Source organism: Myxocyprinus asiaticus, chromosome 49 (assembly GCF_019703515.2).
Source record: "Myxocyprinus asiaticus isolate MX2 ecotype Aquarium Trade chromosome 49, UBuf_Myxa_2, whole genome shotgun sequence".
NCBI lineage: Eukaryota > Metazoa > Chordata > Actinopteri > Cypriniformes > Catostomidae > Myxocyprinus > Myxocyprinus asiaticus.
The window spans coordinates 18,885,734-18,901,131 of NC_059392.1; the positions used below are offsets into that span (position 1 = coordinate 18,885,734).

The window sequence follows — 15,398 nt, forward strand, 5'->3', positions numbered from 1 at the left end:
GTTATGATACGCTGTCATTATTCAAATTTAAATATTACAGTTTCAAACTTCTATCTGCAGTTTCAGAGTTTCATTAGGAAAAGCTGGAAAAATTAAACCAATTCTGGAGGTCATGGGGGAACGTGATCTGGACTATCATTTGAAACCTACCCTGTGTACCCAAACAGAACATAACAGAACAGAACAGAACATAATGTAACAGTTGCATTGCATTATGATCTGTTACATAACTGAGATTTATTTCATTGGGAAAAAAAAACAAAACTCATACATACAGTTTCAAACGTACAGTTTTTTATTCATTTATTTTCCAATGGAAAAACTTGACCTTGAAAAACAACTCTAATGGTTGCAAATCGAACATCAACTATGTGATCATGGAGGACCGAGTTCTAGGCTATAAAATGTTATGTTGCATTTTTTGCATTACGTTACGCTGTGTAACTTTACATCATCTGTCACGATACAAACCTTTCATTAAACCACCTAAAGTGGTTAAAAGCAGATAATCAACCATAGTTTAACACTTCAAATCTTTTGGATTTGAATAGCTTGTACTCAGACTTGTAGTGAAGTTTATGGACTTTGCTTCTGTGCTGATGTATTTTGTAAGGGCCACATATCAAGGCTGTACACATATTCACCAGCTCGACTCCTCAAACCATTCCAACTTTTAATAAGGTTTTAATGACCACTTCTAAAACACACCCCAGAGCTCAAGAGATGCTTGGGGTCTTTCTGCACCCACCCTTCGACCCCCTCTCAGTCTCTCTCCCTCTCTTTGCTTTCAGAGCTGCAAATCTGTCAGGCCCAGCTAAATTCTCACCCAGGTTGTCAACCGTGCTTCTCCAGGACAGGGTCACGGGGTTAAAATCGATTTCACAGACCTCCTGGAGAGCCTAGGCCGCAAACTGACTCAAAAAATTTATATCAGTCTTAGAATTGCCTACCACCCAGGGTTAGGTTGAGCAAGCGCTCCCCCAAAACATCCTGGGCTCAACAGAAGTTGGCACAGGCAGAGACTGGGGTTGTTGACCCTGCAAGCTGACCTCTTCAAACTTCAACTGAATTGTTCTGGCAGTTTCCACGGTGACAGGCCACTCCAAGCTTATCCTGCTTAGGCTGAAAAGGGGCACAAACTTTACTATAATCTGCCGAGCAATGATAAAAAAAAAAGTTGAAAAAAGACACAACACATCAAAAATCATTTACAACAACTGGAGAAAAAAAGAAAGAATAGGAGACATTTGAAATAAATCTGAAATAAAACACAAACCAGACTCTTGAGTTGGGTCATTGCAGATCAGAAAGTGTGTCAGTGAAATATTCCTTAAAACTGAGTCTTTCAGATCATATTTCAACTGTCACAATTAACTTTATTTCAACACAGATTCCCCACTGATTAGTAGGAATTTTTTTTTTTTTTTTTTTTATGTTCCTCTGAACATGCTGATAGGTTATCAGGAATTATTAAAAAACTGCACGAGGATAAGAAAAGTGTTTGTATGTTTCTTGTTGCATGAACGTGAAAGCTGGGCTGCTTAACCCATGCACAGGCATTCATTAACCCTGTGACAAAACATTAATTAATGTCTTGCATCTTAAGCTGTATGTAGGTCTCATGAAGTGGACCATGAATTAATCTAATCCACAGTTGAAATGATTTCATGTTAAGAGGAATCTCAACACGATACACAATTATTGATCAAGCATCAAAGAGTAGCCATGTCATTTCACATGGTTGATCAAATATGGCGCAATACAAGCTGTGTCTACATCTTATCTTTTGAGTTATGAACTTCAAAACATGTGACAGGTGCAATTCCAAAAGCTGCAAATCGGTGTCATGTCGTTTTCTACAGCAATACAACATAAATGGCTCCGACATATAATCAATGCAAAGAGCTCTGCTTTCTAGGTTTTCTTGACATGGCATTAGGCCAGTTTTGCAGTTTATTTTTAGATCAGAAGCATGAATGATCAAAGACAAGAAAATGCTCACAAATTTTATCCTGCAAGCAAAAAAAAGAAAAAAAAAAAAATGTACACTTGAAATGCTCAAGTCCACGTATACATAAGTCAGGTATGTGGTATCGTTTGAAAGCTTAGAATCTGAACTTTTTACAGATAACCATCACTTCTGCATGTATGTTACTTAAGATAACAAAATAAGGCCTTAATTTATCCATGTCGCAATTTTACACGCCACCTAGGGGTTATGTGGTTGAAATATTAATATGAATATAAAAGTCTTTAAATAGCACTTAAAATAGACATATCCTATATCAAATGAAAGCTCTCATTCTCAGGAACGTGACTGTACAGTTTATTTTGTTGCCCTTAACCACAGTTTAAAAGATTTTCAAAAGAAACACAAAGTGAAATATGATATTTGTAAGACATCAAATACAAACGTCTTTTTAAGCTACAATAACTGCTGCAGTAAGCCCCAAATAGCTAAAAACTTTATATCTGCTTTTACCTTGGAAGTTTTCTAAAAAATTAGCTATTGTTTTCTTGTCTGTGAGCTTGTTGTGAATAATCCAATGTTATACCTTAGATGTCCAGAACAAAATATGCAGTGCCGCAGGAAAAGCATGCTAAACAAATCATCGGAAATATATATTATCGACTATTAATGATAAAATGATAATATACATTATCACAAAGGGTCTGTCTCTATTTCTAATGACACCTAGATTGAGCTTCAAGTCCACTCAGAGGCCGAGCTATTCAATGAAAAATTGGGGGTGGTGCAAGAACTGAAAATTAGACTGAACGTCTATGGACGAACACATCTGCTATGGCTAAAAGGCGTAATAGCCACACTTACATTCCAGATCAGCATTTTGTGACAGAAGGGAATAGAGGAAAATATTTTTTTCTAATACTTCCTGTCATATAGTGGAATAAAATATGACTATTTGGAGAGAGATGGGGCAAACAGAACTAAAATTATATTTTTAAGGACAACACAAAAAACACAAACACATACAATATTATGTATGAATAATTGGAGTCTTTTTTTTTATTTATGGGGGGGGGGGGTGTCTATGAAAAATGAGATAAATTTTTTGCTATTATTCCACAGTATGTGTAAATGGTGAGCTTTTAAATTCGAGTGTGAAAAATTGCAAAAAATGCTTCAGAGTTTATTTAGCAGATCTACATTTTAACATAAGATCATGTGACAGCCCCACCAAGATGCCATAGAGTTGGTCCAACTTAAAAGGTGGTTTAGGTAACTTTTAGAAGTTAAGTCACCTTAACTAAAAAAAAAAATTAAAAAAACTTTATCAAAGCGAACACTAATCACCCTGATGGACTGAACATCAGTGATCAAACTGAGCATGCTCAAAAGCCTGTAAGTTCCACCTTCACCACAACACTTGACATTGTATGTGCTCACCATTTAAAAATGTAAGTGGCACTGACTTAAATGGGATAAAAGTTGACTTTATTGATTGTTTTAAGTAATCTCAACCTTTTCTACATTAGACAGTTTAATCAAAATTGAATTTGGATTTTTTACAGTGACTTGAGATGTTATGAAATGCAAAATGTCACTTAAATTAACAGGAAATAGCACACCCTTTTTGGAAGTGGTTAATTTGAATAAGCATTATCTTAATTTGCTACTCAAAAAACAAATTACTGTCTCAGAAGTATTTGCATATTTGCCCTATAACTATTGTCCTTTATATCATCATCAACACTATATAACTACAACCCCCCTCACCACCTTTTTTTTTATTTTTATTTTTTTTTAATGAATTTTAATCATAAGGACCTTCCTTTATTATTTATTTCCACACAAATAATGTTGCTCCATCAATATATAATAAAAAAGAAATGTATTTCTTCAACCTCGATACACTTTGCGACCAAAAAAAAAAAAAAAAAAAAATTATTTTTGCTTAAGGGAGGCCCTTTAGCCCCACAGAGGGCTAATTATTTCTGGAACACCCTATTATTACACATTGAATGTTGTTATTAATTATGTTTAGTACATGAACTGTTTATAACATGCAAAGTGCTACCAATAATCCAGTACAAAATAAAGTGATAATTCAGGATTTGTTTCTCGCCCAGAAAGGGAACCCAGCACTTGGGTTGTTGGCAGATAATGCCATAACTGCCCACCAACTGTTGCATGTTTTAATGGGAAGCACTGTGTTTCTTATGTTAATTGGAAAGGCTGAGCAAAAAGACAGTGAAATCTCATCCTGCGACTAGATTGGCTTTTCAGAGGGAGATGTCATTTGGCTGAGCTCTGATCGCCTCGATAGGGAGATAGGCACCTGATTCAAATGGTTGGCCTGTTCCCTCTAGTCACTCGATCGGCGTGTGAACTCTCTTATTTACAATCAAATGCCCTGACCAGGCAGCACACACTTCACTATCTCCCATATCAGCCCATAGAACCAACAACACCCTCTTTTAACTGGCCCAACGCGTTTGATCACAACACCTTTATTTGTCATAATTGAAATGCACGATTAAAAAATGCTATCTTTTTGCGTTTTTTATTTTTTTATTTTTTTTATTTTATTTATTTATTTATTTTTTTGCATTCGTTTGGTAGCGTTTAAAATGAACGAAATCTGGCGCGCAAAAATGATAGATGAATGTGCATTATATAAAACTGTCGTATAGTTGCATGCTCTTGTTTGCTCCAAATGTGTGTCCTATTTTAAAGCTGGAGAAGCTCTCTAAATGAATTTTAAAAAAGAAAGGAAAATAAAAAAAACTTTACATTCCAATAGGGTCTTGACGAGAGGACAGGGGCCATTCAAAGATTTTAGACCCCCTATCCACACTTGAGTATTAATTAGACTCATGCAAGGCCTAAAATGCGAAGTGTCGAATTTTACATTAGCTGAATGATTTGATGAGTTCGGTTTTCTGACAAATTTCATGCATATATGTTAAGATTAGGCTATATTTAACAACCATATTAATTGAAAACTGACGTTTCCCCCTTCATTCCACCTTAAATATTATTTTACTTAATTGGAAAATAAACGGCGGAATCGACATTTAAATAGCGCGTTTAAATTTTGTTTTGTCTGCTCAGTTGAAATTGGCCTTGTGTGCTTATAACTCAATCAATGAATCATTCAAATAAGTTAAATCTTCTTTAAATGGTTCATGTGTTGTTCATACAGGCTTGATTCAAATTTAGAATTCGAATCGAATCTAGTCGATCCATTGGATGTAATCCATTCGAATTAGCGGCTCAAAATAATCCTTAAATGAAAGTCGCATGGAGAAAATCACGACACCACGGCATGTGTATACCTTTAGGGCAAGAAGAGCCAAAGGGATGTGAACATTTTGAGAAAATGAGTTGTCAACAAGTCCACGCGTTCCATTCAGATGAAATATAATGGGCCGGTTGAGGGGCCCATTCAAAGTCCAGACAAACTTCTGTAAACCCTTTCTTCTGAAAGCACACATTTGTCTGGTTGGTCCACAATTTAGAGAAATTTGCCCAGGGACTATTCCCAATCAACATTTTTTTTTCGTTACACAGATATACCACCGATTTTATCAGTCCACTTTGGATCGTTAATATCTTCAGCTTTGTGAGAATTTCAGATTAGCTTCTTAGACTGTCCAGTGTTTCCAAATGACAAGCCTGGAGATACAATGTGTCAACAAATAACATTTAAATGGTGTAATTGTCGATGAATATATTCTTTTTAAATTATGGTGACCCAGTTGCTTTTAGTGTCATTAATCAACATATAGGCTATGTACAAGTGAAGCTTGAAATTGGGTGGAATGAGGAGAACAATGCTCTGCTGTTTGTGAGGGTCAGCTAATGACAACCTCCTAACAGCCCCCAAACCTAATGCTGGGAAACTAGCAAAAACTGATTTCATTTGCTGAAGATCATCCATGCAAAAAGTGCGTGGCCTACACATTCACCTGACGACTTTCGAAAATGGGAATAATAAGGAAGTGATTAAGAAAAGATTATTGAGTTTCTCGAGCATTGATAGCCAGTCCGACATTTTAAGAAAGATAAATGACATGCATTCGCTCTACTTCCCTTTAAGTCGCAACTCAATTTGCATATAATTTACATTAAGAAAAATACGACAGTTTTTCGCGTTGCCGCTATTTCGCAAAATTTTCGCTAGACTAAAACTTTATTTGAGCTCCATAAATTAAAAAGCAAAATTCATTCTGGGCTTTTCTGAGCTTTGAATTGTTCTCTAAAATTTCTTTAAAGTAATTTGATTGTGGAAATTAATCAAGTTGCATTTTTGTCGACTTTGGCGTTACGAACTTATCGAAAGGTTTATAAGTGCAACGAAAAAACGGTATTTAGGTTATTACAGCTAATTCAGTTTTGACAAGGGACGCATAAATTCGTCAAAATTGGTAAATGAATATTTTGTATTTATTTATTTATTTATTTATTTATTTATTTCCAAACATTTTTTAACAAACCCTTTCATTCACACATAACGAGTAGTGTATAGTAATCCCCCATCCCCCGTCTATCCGTATATGAGACTCAGTGGCGCGTTAAAAGAACGCTGGATCTGCATCGCTGTGACTGATCTTCTGTATAAAAGCAGAGATTGTTCCACACGTGGGGTGAAATACTTGCACCTCAGGTTTGCATGGCCAAACTTGTTGCTCCGCATAGCTAATGATACAGGAAAGAAATACAAGTGCTCATGTAACTTTATTGGGCACGGACAGATGTGACCAGAAAATAATAGATTCATCTAAACTGTTCGATTCTTTATCAGCTGTTGGAAATGCAAAAAGGCGCAAAACATGTATCTGTTAACAGTGCGCTTATTGCACAAAGCCCGTAGAGTTCAGAAATGTTGAATTTTAAATATTTGAAATCAGAATCTTGCATGGAATGAAAGCCGTAATAATGCAGATGTCTGTCATAATGACACATCAGAACAACTGTCCAAATGCACACTGAATCATTTTTAAAATATGTTGCATTACTGACAAGGAAGTGTAATAAACATTTTAAGATTAGATAATGAAATCTCCACTAAAAGTCTAAAGGCAACATTATTCTGGATAGAAAGATATCCACTTTCGCAGGCAATCCACCGTTATTAAATAATAAAGAGATAGTGATTTACACTGTTGTCGAGAGAAAAAACGACCAATTATCCACGGTGATGTTGCCATCAGTGATGTGTTAACTCAAATGTGTTAGAAAACTATTTGTTTATATTTAAGGCAACATCAAAATCATTTGTTCGCATTTGATAAATGCAAAACTGCCTATGTAGCTATATGAATAAGCACCAGACAATACACACAATAAAACATATGTAATATATGCATATAAACAATACAAAGGTGTGTGTCTACAGCACATGTTATGGGATAAAGACGTTTCTTTCATGCATATTGTTGACAGGAAGTAGGTTCAAGTCTTACATTTGCAAACAAGAAGGATCTGACAAAAAAAAAAAAAAAAATGACTTTGAACAACAAAGACTCTGACAGATGAAAAAAGGACTGGCATGAGTATGATGACAAGCTCTTGTCAGAATTTGGTTGAATTGGAGTGCCACAGTCTCATAGAGGATCTTGAGTAGAATTATGAGTAGAGTTATTCTTTCATTCGTCCCATTTCAAACTGTTTGCAGTGTCCGACACACACAAAATACATCTAAATATAACTACATTTGTTATTTCTTAGGTAGTACTATACATTGTCAGAAAGCTTCGGTTTGATTAAATATAGGCTACTTTAAACATCTGCTTTCACTCTGGTTATACAGTATACACGCTCTTATCGGATTACAGATAATACATAAAACGCTTCAGAAGTCTTAGTAGGAAATTATGCTGTTGTGTTTGCTCAGGCTCGGTTCGGCCCGAGCAGCGGGACTGATGTGGTGCTGGCTGACAGTGTGTGGTCTTATTGAGACCCCCATCCCCCTGTTTCCCTGCACCTGCACTGGATCATTCACCCAATGAGAGACATCTCTGACAGTTCTCAATTCAGCCAATCTCACAATGCTGAATCCCCCACCATAAAAACAGCCACAAGAAACAACTTATTACTTTCTCCAAATAGTTTTCGCCTTTCTCCACCCATTTACAAATCAGCACCACCCGAATCGCATTACAAACCAAAGGAGAGATACACTACGCTTACATGTTTATTTGATGTGTTTTTAATGTGATATATTACATAAGATTAAATATGGTTTAAATAATAAAAGAAGAAGAACAAGATGAAGAAGAGAGAGAGAGAGAGAGAGAGAGAGAGAGAGAGAGAGAGAGAGAGAGAGAGAGAGAGAGAGAGAGAGAGAACACATTATTGACAGCTACTGGTCACATAATAATAATTTAACAATGAATAATAGCCTAAAATATATGTTTTATCAGGATTAGCTAATAGTAAAATCAATAAATGATTAATATAATTACCTGATGATTTGTATAATAGACTAATTATAAATAATAATTGAATAATATGATAATAAAATACAAAATGATTACATGCATTTTCTTATTGTTATTATCAATAATAGCTGTAGGCCTATATGAGATCTCACTGGTCTGTTGCCACCTATATGTAATCCCCAATTCAACCAATATTTGCCCATATGACAATAAAGGGGGCTTTGTTCTTTTGTTCTTTTAATTGAAAGAAGAAGAAAAAAGGTAAGCATTAAAATAATCCATACTAAAAAATACTAATGCTGTCAGTTCAAATTTCTGCACAATCAGTAAAAGCTAAAGATCTTTGGAATGGTTCCTCACCGATGGGTTAAACGAGAGAGTTTTGAGGATAAAGAAGACTCCAGCGCTTACCACCTGTTGCTCTACAGATATCTGCTGCTCTACAACATCAGTTTGCACGGGCCATGCCCCTCATATATTCCTACCTCACGATACAAATTGGTTTTCAACACCTCATTTGTTTGTATGCTGCTTCATTATATCAATAGGCAATAAAACCACGTACATGACAACAAAAACATTTCTTTTATTATTCTGTCTAAAACAGGGACTAGTCCTTGGCTTCACACATCGCATTCTCAAAACCGAATCGATAACGTCTACAAAATGCTTCAAATCCAGTGGATTTGGTTAATTTTTGTCATTTCATTTCTTATCGTCGCCCATTTCAATATGACCCCAACAACGCAACAATTTAACGTCGCCGGTTTTTTATTTCACCAACAGGCTCAAATAATTACGTTTTTTAAATAGGTATATATATCTACAAAAAAGAAATCAAGAAATCCGTAAGAAAAGTAGGCTAAGTCTTGTTTTTGTTTGTTTGTTTGTGTTTCAGCGTTTTTAGAACCCTGTTTTGAAATGACAGTTCTAAAGAATCTTGAACCCTAACACAAAGAGCCATTTACAAAAAAATGGGGTTCATTAGGTTGATAAGGTAACTTCTAAATCGAACAAGTAAAACGAATAAATACGGATCGCTCCTTTTCTAGAAGTTAAATACGTGATGCACTCACATCCAGACTTAACCTAACCCTGACTCCCAGTTTATCAAACATATTCAGCCATTACAACCAATGCCTGTGCTAGTATAAATAATGGATTTAAGCAGTGCTCCCTGACCCTTTGAGAGTCCGGCAGGGACACGTTTGTCGGAATGAGTCCTCTTCAAATATTCATTTAGCGCTTAATGTGAGCCCTTCTCCCCCGAGACCCGCTGTAATGGATGCCTCGGTGCCTTGGCAAGAAACAGCACTAATCTACCAACACAGCGCAGCAACATTTTCGAACATCCTCCAGATTTTAAACTCCTTACATTCATACACTTCACTTCTTTAATCTTGTCTTTAGCAACGCAAACTGAAAACCATCAGCAGCTCTGAACTGTGACAAACACTAAACCAGTATTTTAATAAATTAACATTAATATGAAAGCATCCATCTGAGCTGTGGAGCTGCAAAGTACACTGAATCGAAAGATGCAAATGTTTACACACCTAATATTTGTTCCCGTTCGTTTTTTACATTTTGCTAAACCCCAAATCTCATTTTCACCTCATGATAGTGTTTCTTTATATATATATATATATATATATATATATATATATAAACATCAATACGTATGTTACCCTTCAAAAATATATTTTTTATAATATATTATAACGACCTGCCTGCTGTTTATTTATTTTTTTAATTTATAATAAACAATACTAATTGCTAAATATCACTCGTCCTAACAGAGAATCCTAAAAAAAAATTAAAAATAAATAAATAAATAAATGATATTTCAATGTCACTTTTGTAATTTTGCGCACACAAAAATAACTACAAATTATTTCAATAATTTCAGCAGTCTTTATAAAATAGCTAATGAGAAATAAAGTTGAAAGACACGACTACCTTGACGTCTTCGTTTCATATGGGCCGTTTTATCTCCCCAGCAGAGCAGAGATTTACAGGCAAGAAACTTAAACGCTGGTGTCTCTCAGTCTTCGTTTCCACTAAAAAATAGAAACGGTGTTAACTTAATACTCACTCTAAACTGAAATAACATCTAACATTTCATTTGTTCGAATCAAACATCAACAAACACTGTCATGGATTCTTCACATGAACTTAAAATGTTCCAGTATACTTACTTTTAAAGAGCTGCGCCACTGTGTCAGTGTCATCTTATTAAGACAAATGCTTATGGTTTCATGCAAATAATGCATAGTTTATGTCAAGCCTGTACTTTAAAATTCAGTGTGTGTGTGTGTGTGTGTGTGTGTGTGTGTGTGTGTGTGTGTGTGTGTGTTTGTGTGTTAGAGACTATGAATGCATATTAAAGCGACAATTAGCAAGATATGTTATAAGTTCGATAAATAAAATCAAAACCAGAAACCCATTTCAAATATCCAAATTTCAAACATTTATTCATTTCAAACTGCATATTGAAAAAAAAAAAAACTCATATTGTAACTGTTATAATGATGTTATTAGTTAAAATATATACACGGAGTGTTGGCAACTGCGTACAGGCCACATTTTAAAATACAACTACGAAAAAAAAAAAGAAAGTTTTAAAATAAAAACTTAAAATATCACAGTAAATATACAGAAAATGTACAAACCATGAGAAGACAAAGAACACAAACTTCATATACCTAACAGATGGAAGAGTGGGAGACCAACATAAAATAAAAGATGCTAACCTGCGAGAGTGCCTCTGTTTGTTTTCTCATTTAGAACTTAATAATAATAATAATAATAATAATAATAATAATAATAATGGTTTATTACTATGTCATTTCAATGAAAAACTCTTTTTTTAGTCCTTTTATTTCAGTGTTTGCAGAATTTTGGTGCATACTGAACATCAGTTCTGCCATCTTTTTGCACAATTTTAGCTTTTATAAAAATGTAACTTCCTGCTGTTTACAAACATTACATCTGGTTGTTATTATGTTTCTTTGATAAATACTGTACAAAAGTCGATTGTAATCATAAAACATTTGATTCGCTCTCCCCCATGTCTACTTTCCCAATCTCGTACACCTTCTGGAATAAAAAGGAAAGAAAATAATAATAATAATAATAATAATAATAATAATAATAATAATAAAAACAAAATAAAAACAAAAAACAATGCAGAACAAAAAAAAAAAAAAAAAAAAACTGTGTGGAGTTCCTACCGTTCCTCTTTAAATAGAAAGCAAACGTTTTGTGTTCTTTCCTTGAGTTCTATACAACTTTTCCCTTCCCAAAGTGTACTGTACAAAAATAGTCCGATAAGGAGTCCAGCGGTATAGAAACGTTCATTTACATATGCGATAATGGAATCGTGCCGTTAATCGTTGTACCCGGCACAGGTGCGCTCTGGTAATGTTGGGACATGTGCAGTCTGCTCTGGGCGCTCTGTTCCTGGACCTCCGCCCCGGGCAGGTACATACTGATCATGTCCCGCAGGTCACCCGTTTGACACTGTCCGGCCCGAGAGTGAGAGGAGGACGTGACCACTGGAGGACTCGAACTGGACTCGGACTTCACCGAGCCCATGGAGCCCAGCGGCATTCCAGGTGTGCCCTGCTGCGAGTAGGACATGCTGTAGGTGGGCGATCCGTTCATGTACGTCTGCGAGTTGGTCATGGAGTTGTACTGGAGCGCGCTCATGTCGTAGCGGTGCATGGGCTGCATCTGCGCCGCGTTGTGCGCGTTCAGCCCCGGGTGCTGCGGGTAGCCCAGCTGCTCCTGCATCATGCCGTAGCCTCCGTTGGTCCAGCCGTTCATGTGGGCATAACTGTCCATCCTCTGGTTGACCCCGGCGCCCAAACCGGCCCCTACACCGACACCTGCGCCCATGGCATTCCCACCCGGCGCCAGGAGCCCACCTGGCAGGGTGTATTTGTCCTTCTTCATGAGGGTCTTGGTTTTCCTCCGGGGTCTGTATTTGTAATCCGGGTGTTCCTTCATGTGCAGAGCCCGAAGGCGCTTGGCTTCGTCGATGAACGGCCGCTTCTCGCTCTCAGACAGAAGTTTCCACTCGGCCCCCAGTCGCTTGCTTATTTCCGAATTGTGCATTTTGGGGTTCTCCTGCGCCATTTTCCTCCGCTGGCCCCTCGACCACACCATGAAGGCGTTCATGGGTCTCTTGACCCGGTCCGGGCTGTTTTTCTGGTTGTTACCCGAAGAGTTGGTGTTCCCCGTACCCCCCGTGTTGGGCTGAGGGGCCGGGGGCTTCAGCTCGGTTTCCATCATGTTGTACATTTAAACCGGTTTTCTAAAGTCTCCCTCACCAGTGGTAAACAAAAAACAAGTCCAAATTGGAGGTTGCTGAAGTTACCTTACCACTTCTGGTAACTTTGCTGCTGTGGAAGTGAGCGCTCTTAGGTCCTGTTGTGCCCACAAACTTCTTTTCTTAGTCTTGAAGAATGAACACAAACTCGGTCTCCCTCCTCGCCAGAGCCCTTGTCAACTCCTGATACTTTTTGAACAAGTTAATAGACAACCATTCATAGAGCGACTGTCAGCGAATATAAATGGGTTTGTCGCTGACCAATCAGAGCGCGTCTGCTCCCTCAGCCACAACCGTGTGTCTTTTGGATTTGCATAAAGGGGCGGGGTTATGGACGCTCAGCAGTGCAGCGTGAGCCACGGACAGCACTTCTCCACCAATAAACACTGTCAGAGCAGGAACTAAAGTGAGAATATTTTACACAAATTGCTTTCTAATCAAAGTACTTTACAGGGACATATGATATTAAGATCCTAAAACTAAAAAGGCCTATATGAGCAATTTAGAAAGTCTTGTTATTGTTTTTTTTTTTGTTGTTGTTTTTTTTTCTGTGTAGCTACATATTAAGTTTATATAAGTTTATATAGGCCTATACAAAATGTTATTTTAGGTCAGGTTTGATTTAATAATTTTACCTGAATTGTTAAAATATTCAAACAAACTTTTTAAATGAGAGAAAGTTCAAACGGTGAAGTCAGTGGGGGTTTCGGATAAGAATTTGTACTTAAACATTGCTTGAAATAAGCTAGTTTTCTTAAAGTGCTTTTTTTTTATTTTTATTTTTTACGCCTATTGAATTATAACACTGTTAAGTACATTTCTTCATCTTATTATTCTAGCTAGTAGCTTGTCTTCTCGCTGTTGATGTCATTTGTATTATTAACGCATGAGATTGAAATGAATAATTCCCTGCAGGCCTGAAGATGACTTATTTTCTTGAAAGCACTCCGAACATAAATGTTTGGATTCCTGTATTTATTTCTGAAGTTGAATAGACTTCAATTGGCTCAAGTTGAATGCTAATTAGAAAAAGGGAGACTCGTCAATCATCACAAATAAGTCGTTTTGTTTCGGCTGTTGTCATCACATCACACTGAACAGAAGTGCACTACACTGACCGTCTGAGCTGTAAGGATTTGTGTTATTAGAATATAAAATAACATGAAACTAAGAGCCTCACTCACAGAATCATGATGTTTTAATCACAGCATGTGTTAACTAGTTTTGGTAATCAGATCAGAGTTGTGATTTAAAGTTGACCATGCTTTTGCAGAAGCTGACTATGCAAGACAAGACGAAAGAGGTGGAACTAATATACAAACAGGCTTAATGTCAGACAAACACGTCGGATCACTTGTATTTCGCAATGCACTAAAAGTAGATCTTATTGTGTTTCAACAGCGTCCTCTTGTGGTGCGAATATCAGAAGAAATAAACTCAATGTACGGCTTCTTAAAATATATTTCCAACCACTAGCATTTATCAAATAAAACATAAAGCTCTATTTCCAATAGCTTGAAATCAGTTTTTAAGGATGGATGCATGCATAAATAAATACTTGTCTTAATCACTTCATTTTTAAACTTCTGTTAAGCGACTAACAACGTGAGAATCTGAGCACGATTCTAATGCAACTCTAAACTGCTCTCTCGCTATCTTCATTTGAGTGCCTTAATCTGCTTATGGAAATGTGTAGAACAGCGGGGAATCTCTAACATCCCAGAGTGGCTCCTGTTTTGGCTAAATTGTATATTGTCAATTGTCACAGTTCTTCACAATAGTTAGCAGCTTTTGAAACACAAGGTGAACCTTCTCTGTCAAAAATAAATACATAAATAAATGCATTTTAATTATATCAATAGATAGCTTTTGTAAAATGTCGCAAATACAAAAATGTTTTGCTTTTTTTTTTTTTTAAATAAAAAAAGAGAATTGCATGACAAATAGCGAAAATAAAACCTATAAAAGAGACCAAAAAAAAAAAAAAAAAGGAACCACATGAATAAATAATGATAACAAACTAAGATGTTCTTTTGTAAACACGGAGTGAATAAAAAAATAATTTTAAAAAAAAACATACAAATTAACATCGGAATTTAATTTTCTCTTTCTTCTTCTTCTTCTTCTTTTTTTATAATAATAAATGGCCTATAACAAAATATCTTTCAGAATAAATAACTACCGATAAATGTTTCATTCATCAATGTATTTATGCTTGTGAAAAATGATTTGAACAAATTCGCTCCGTGGAAAACTCTACCTTAACAAACATATAACAGTAATTACACGAAACATGATTTAAAAGTAGGAGTTGGATTATTATTAAGTCCTAAAATAAGGAGTTACAAATTAGTAGGCGTGCTGAGAGAGAGAGAGAGAGAGAGAGAGAGAGAGAGAGAGAGAGAGAGAGAGAGAGAGAGAGAGAGAGAGAGAGAGAGAGAGAGAGTTTTCTCCACTAGAGGCCGTGTTGACTACAGATCAAAATATGACAAATGACACCCTACTTTATGTTCTTTAATGTGATAACGGTGTCTAAAGTATATACATCTAACATTTAAAAAATATTAGGAGACCAAAATCGACATATAGACACATTACAACAACAACAACAGCAGCAACAACAACAAAAAGTAGGTAATTGACCGCCACATAAAGA

At 36.1% G+C, this 15,398-nt stretch overlaps 1 protein-coding gene across 6 annotated transcripts in view; it reads right to left on the reverse strand.

The window, feature by feature from the left end:
* The window catches only part of LOC127438150 (transcription factor Sox-2-like), a 77,352-nt gene that overhangs the window by 24,851 nt on the left and 37,103 nt on the right, over positions 1-15,398 (reverse strand). For 3 of the 6 annotated variants that reach the window (XM_051693494.1, XM_051693493.1, XM_051693496.1), the window contains exons 1-2: positions 11,643-12,967; positions 10,369-10,469 (exon numbers count right to left, since the gene is read on the reverse strand). In XM_051693494.1, the coding sequence (XP_051549454.1) occupies positions 11,770-12,714 (945 nt within the window). In that variant the 5' untranslated portion in view covers positions 12,715-12,967 and the 3' untranslated portion in view covers positions 10,369-10,469; positions 11,643-11,769. Of the gene's footprint in view, positions 1-8,101; positions 8,149-10,368; positions 10,470-11,642; positions 12,968-15,398 lie in introns of those variants that run through there. The other 3 variants (XR_007896655.1, XR_007896656.1, XM_051693497.1) reach the window with 2 other exon arrangements.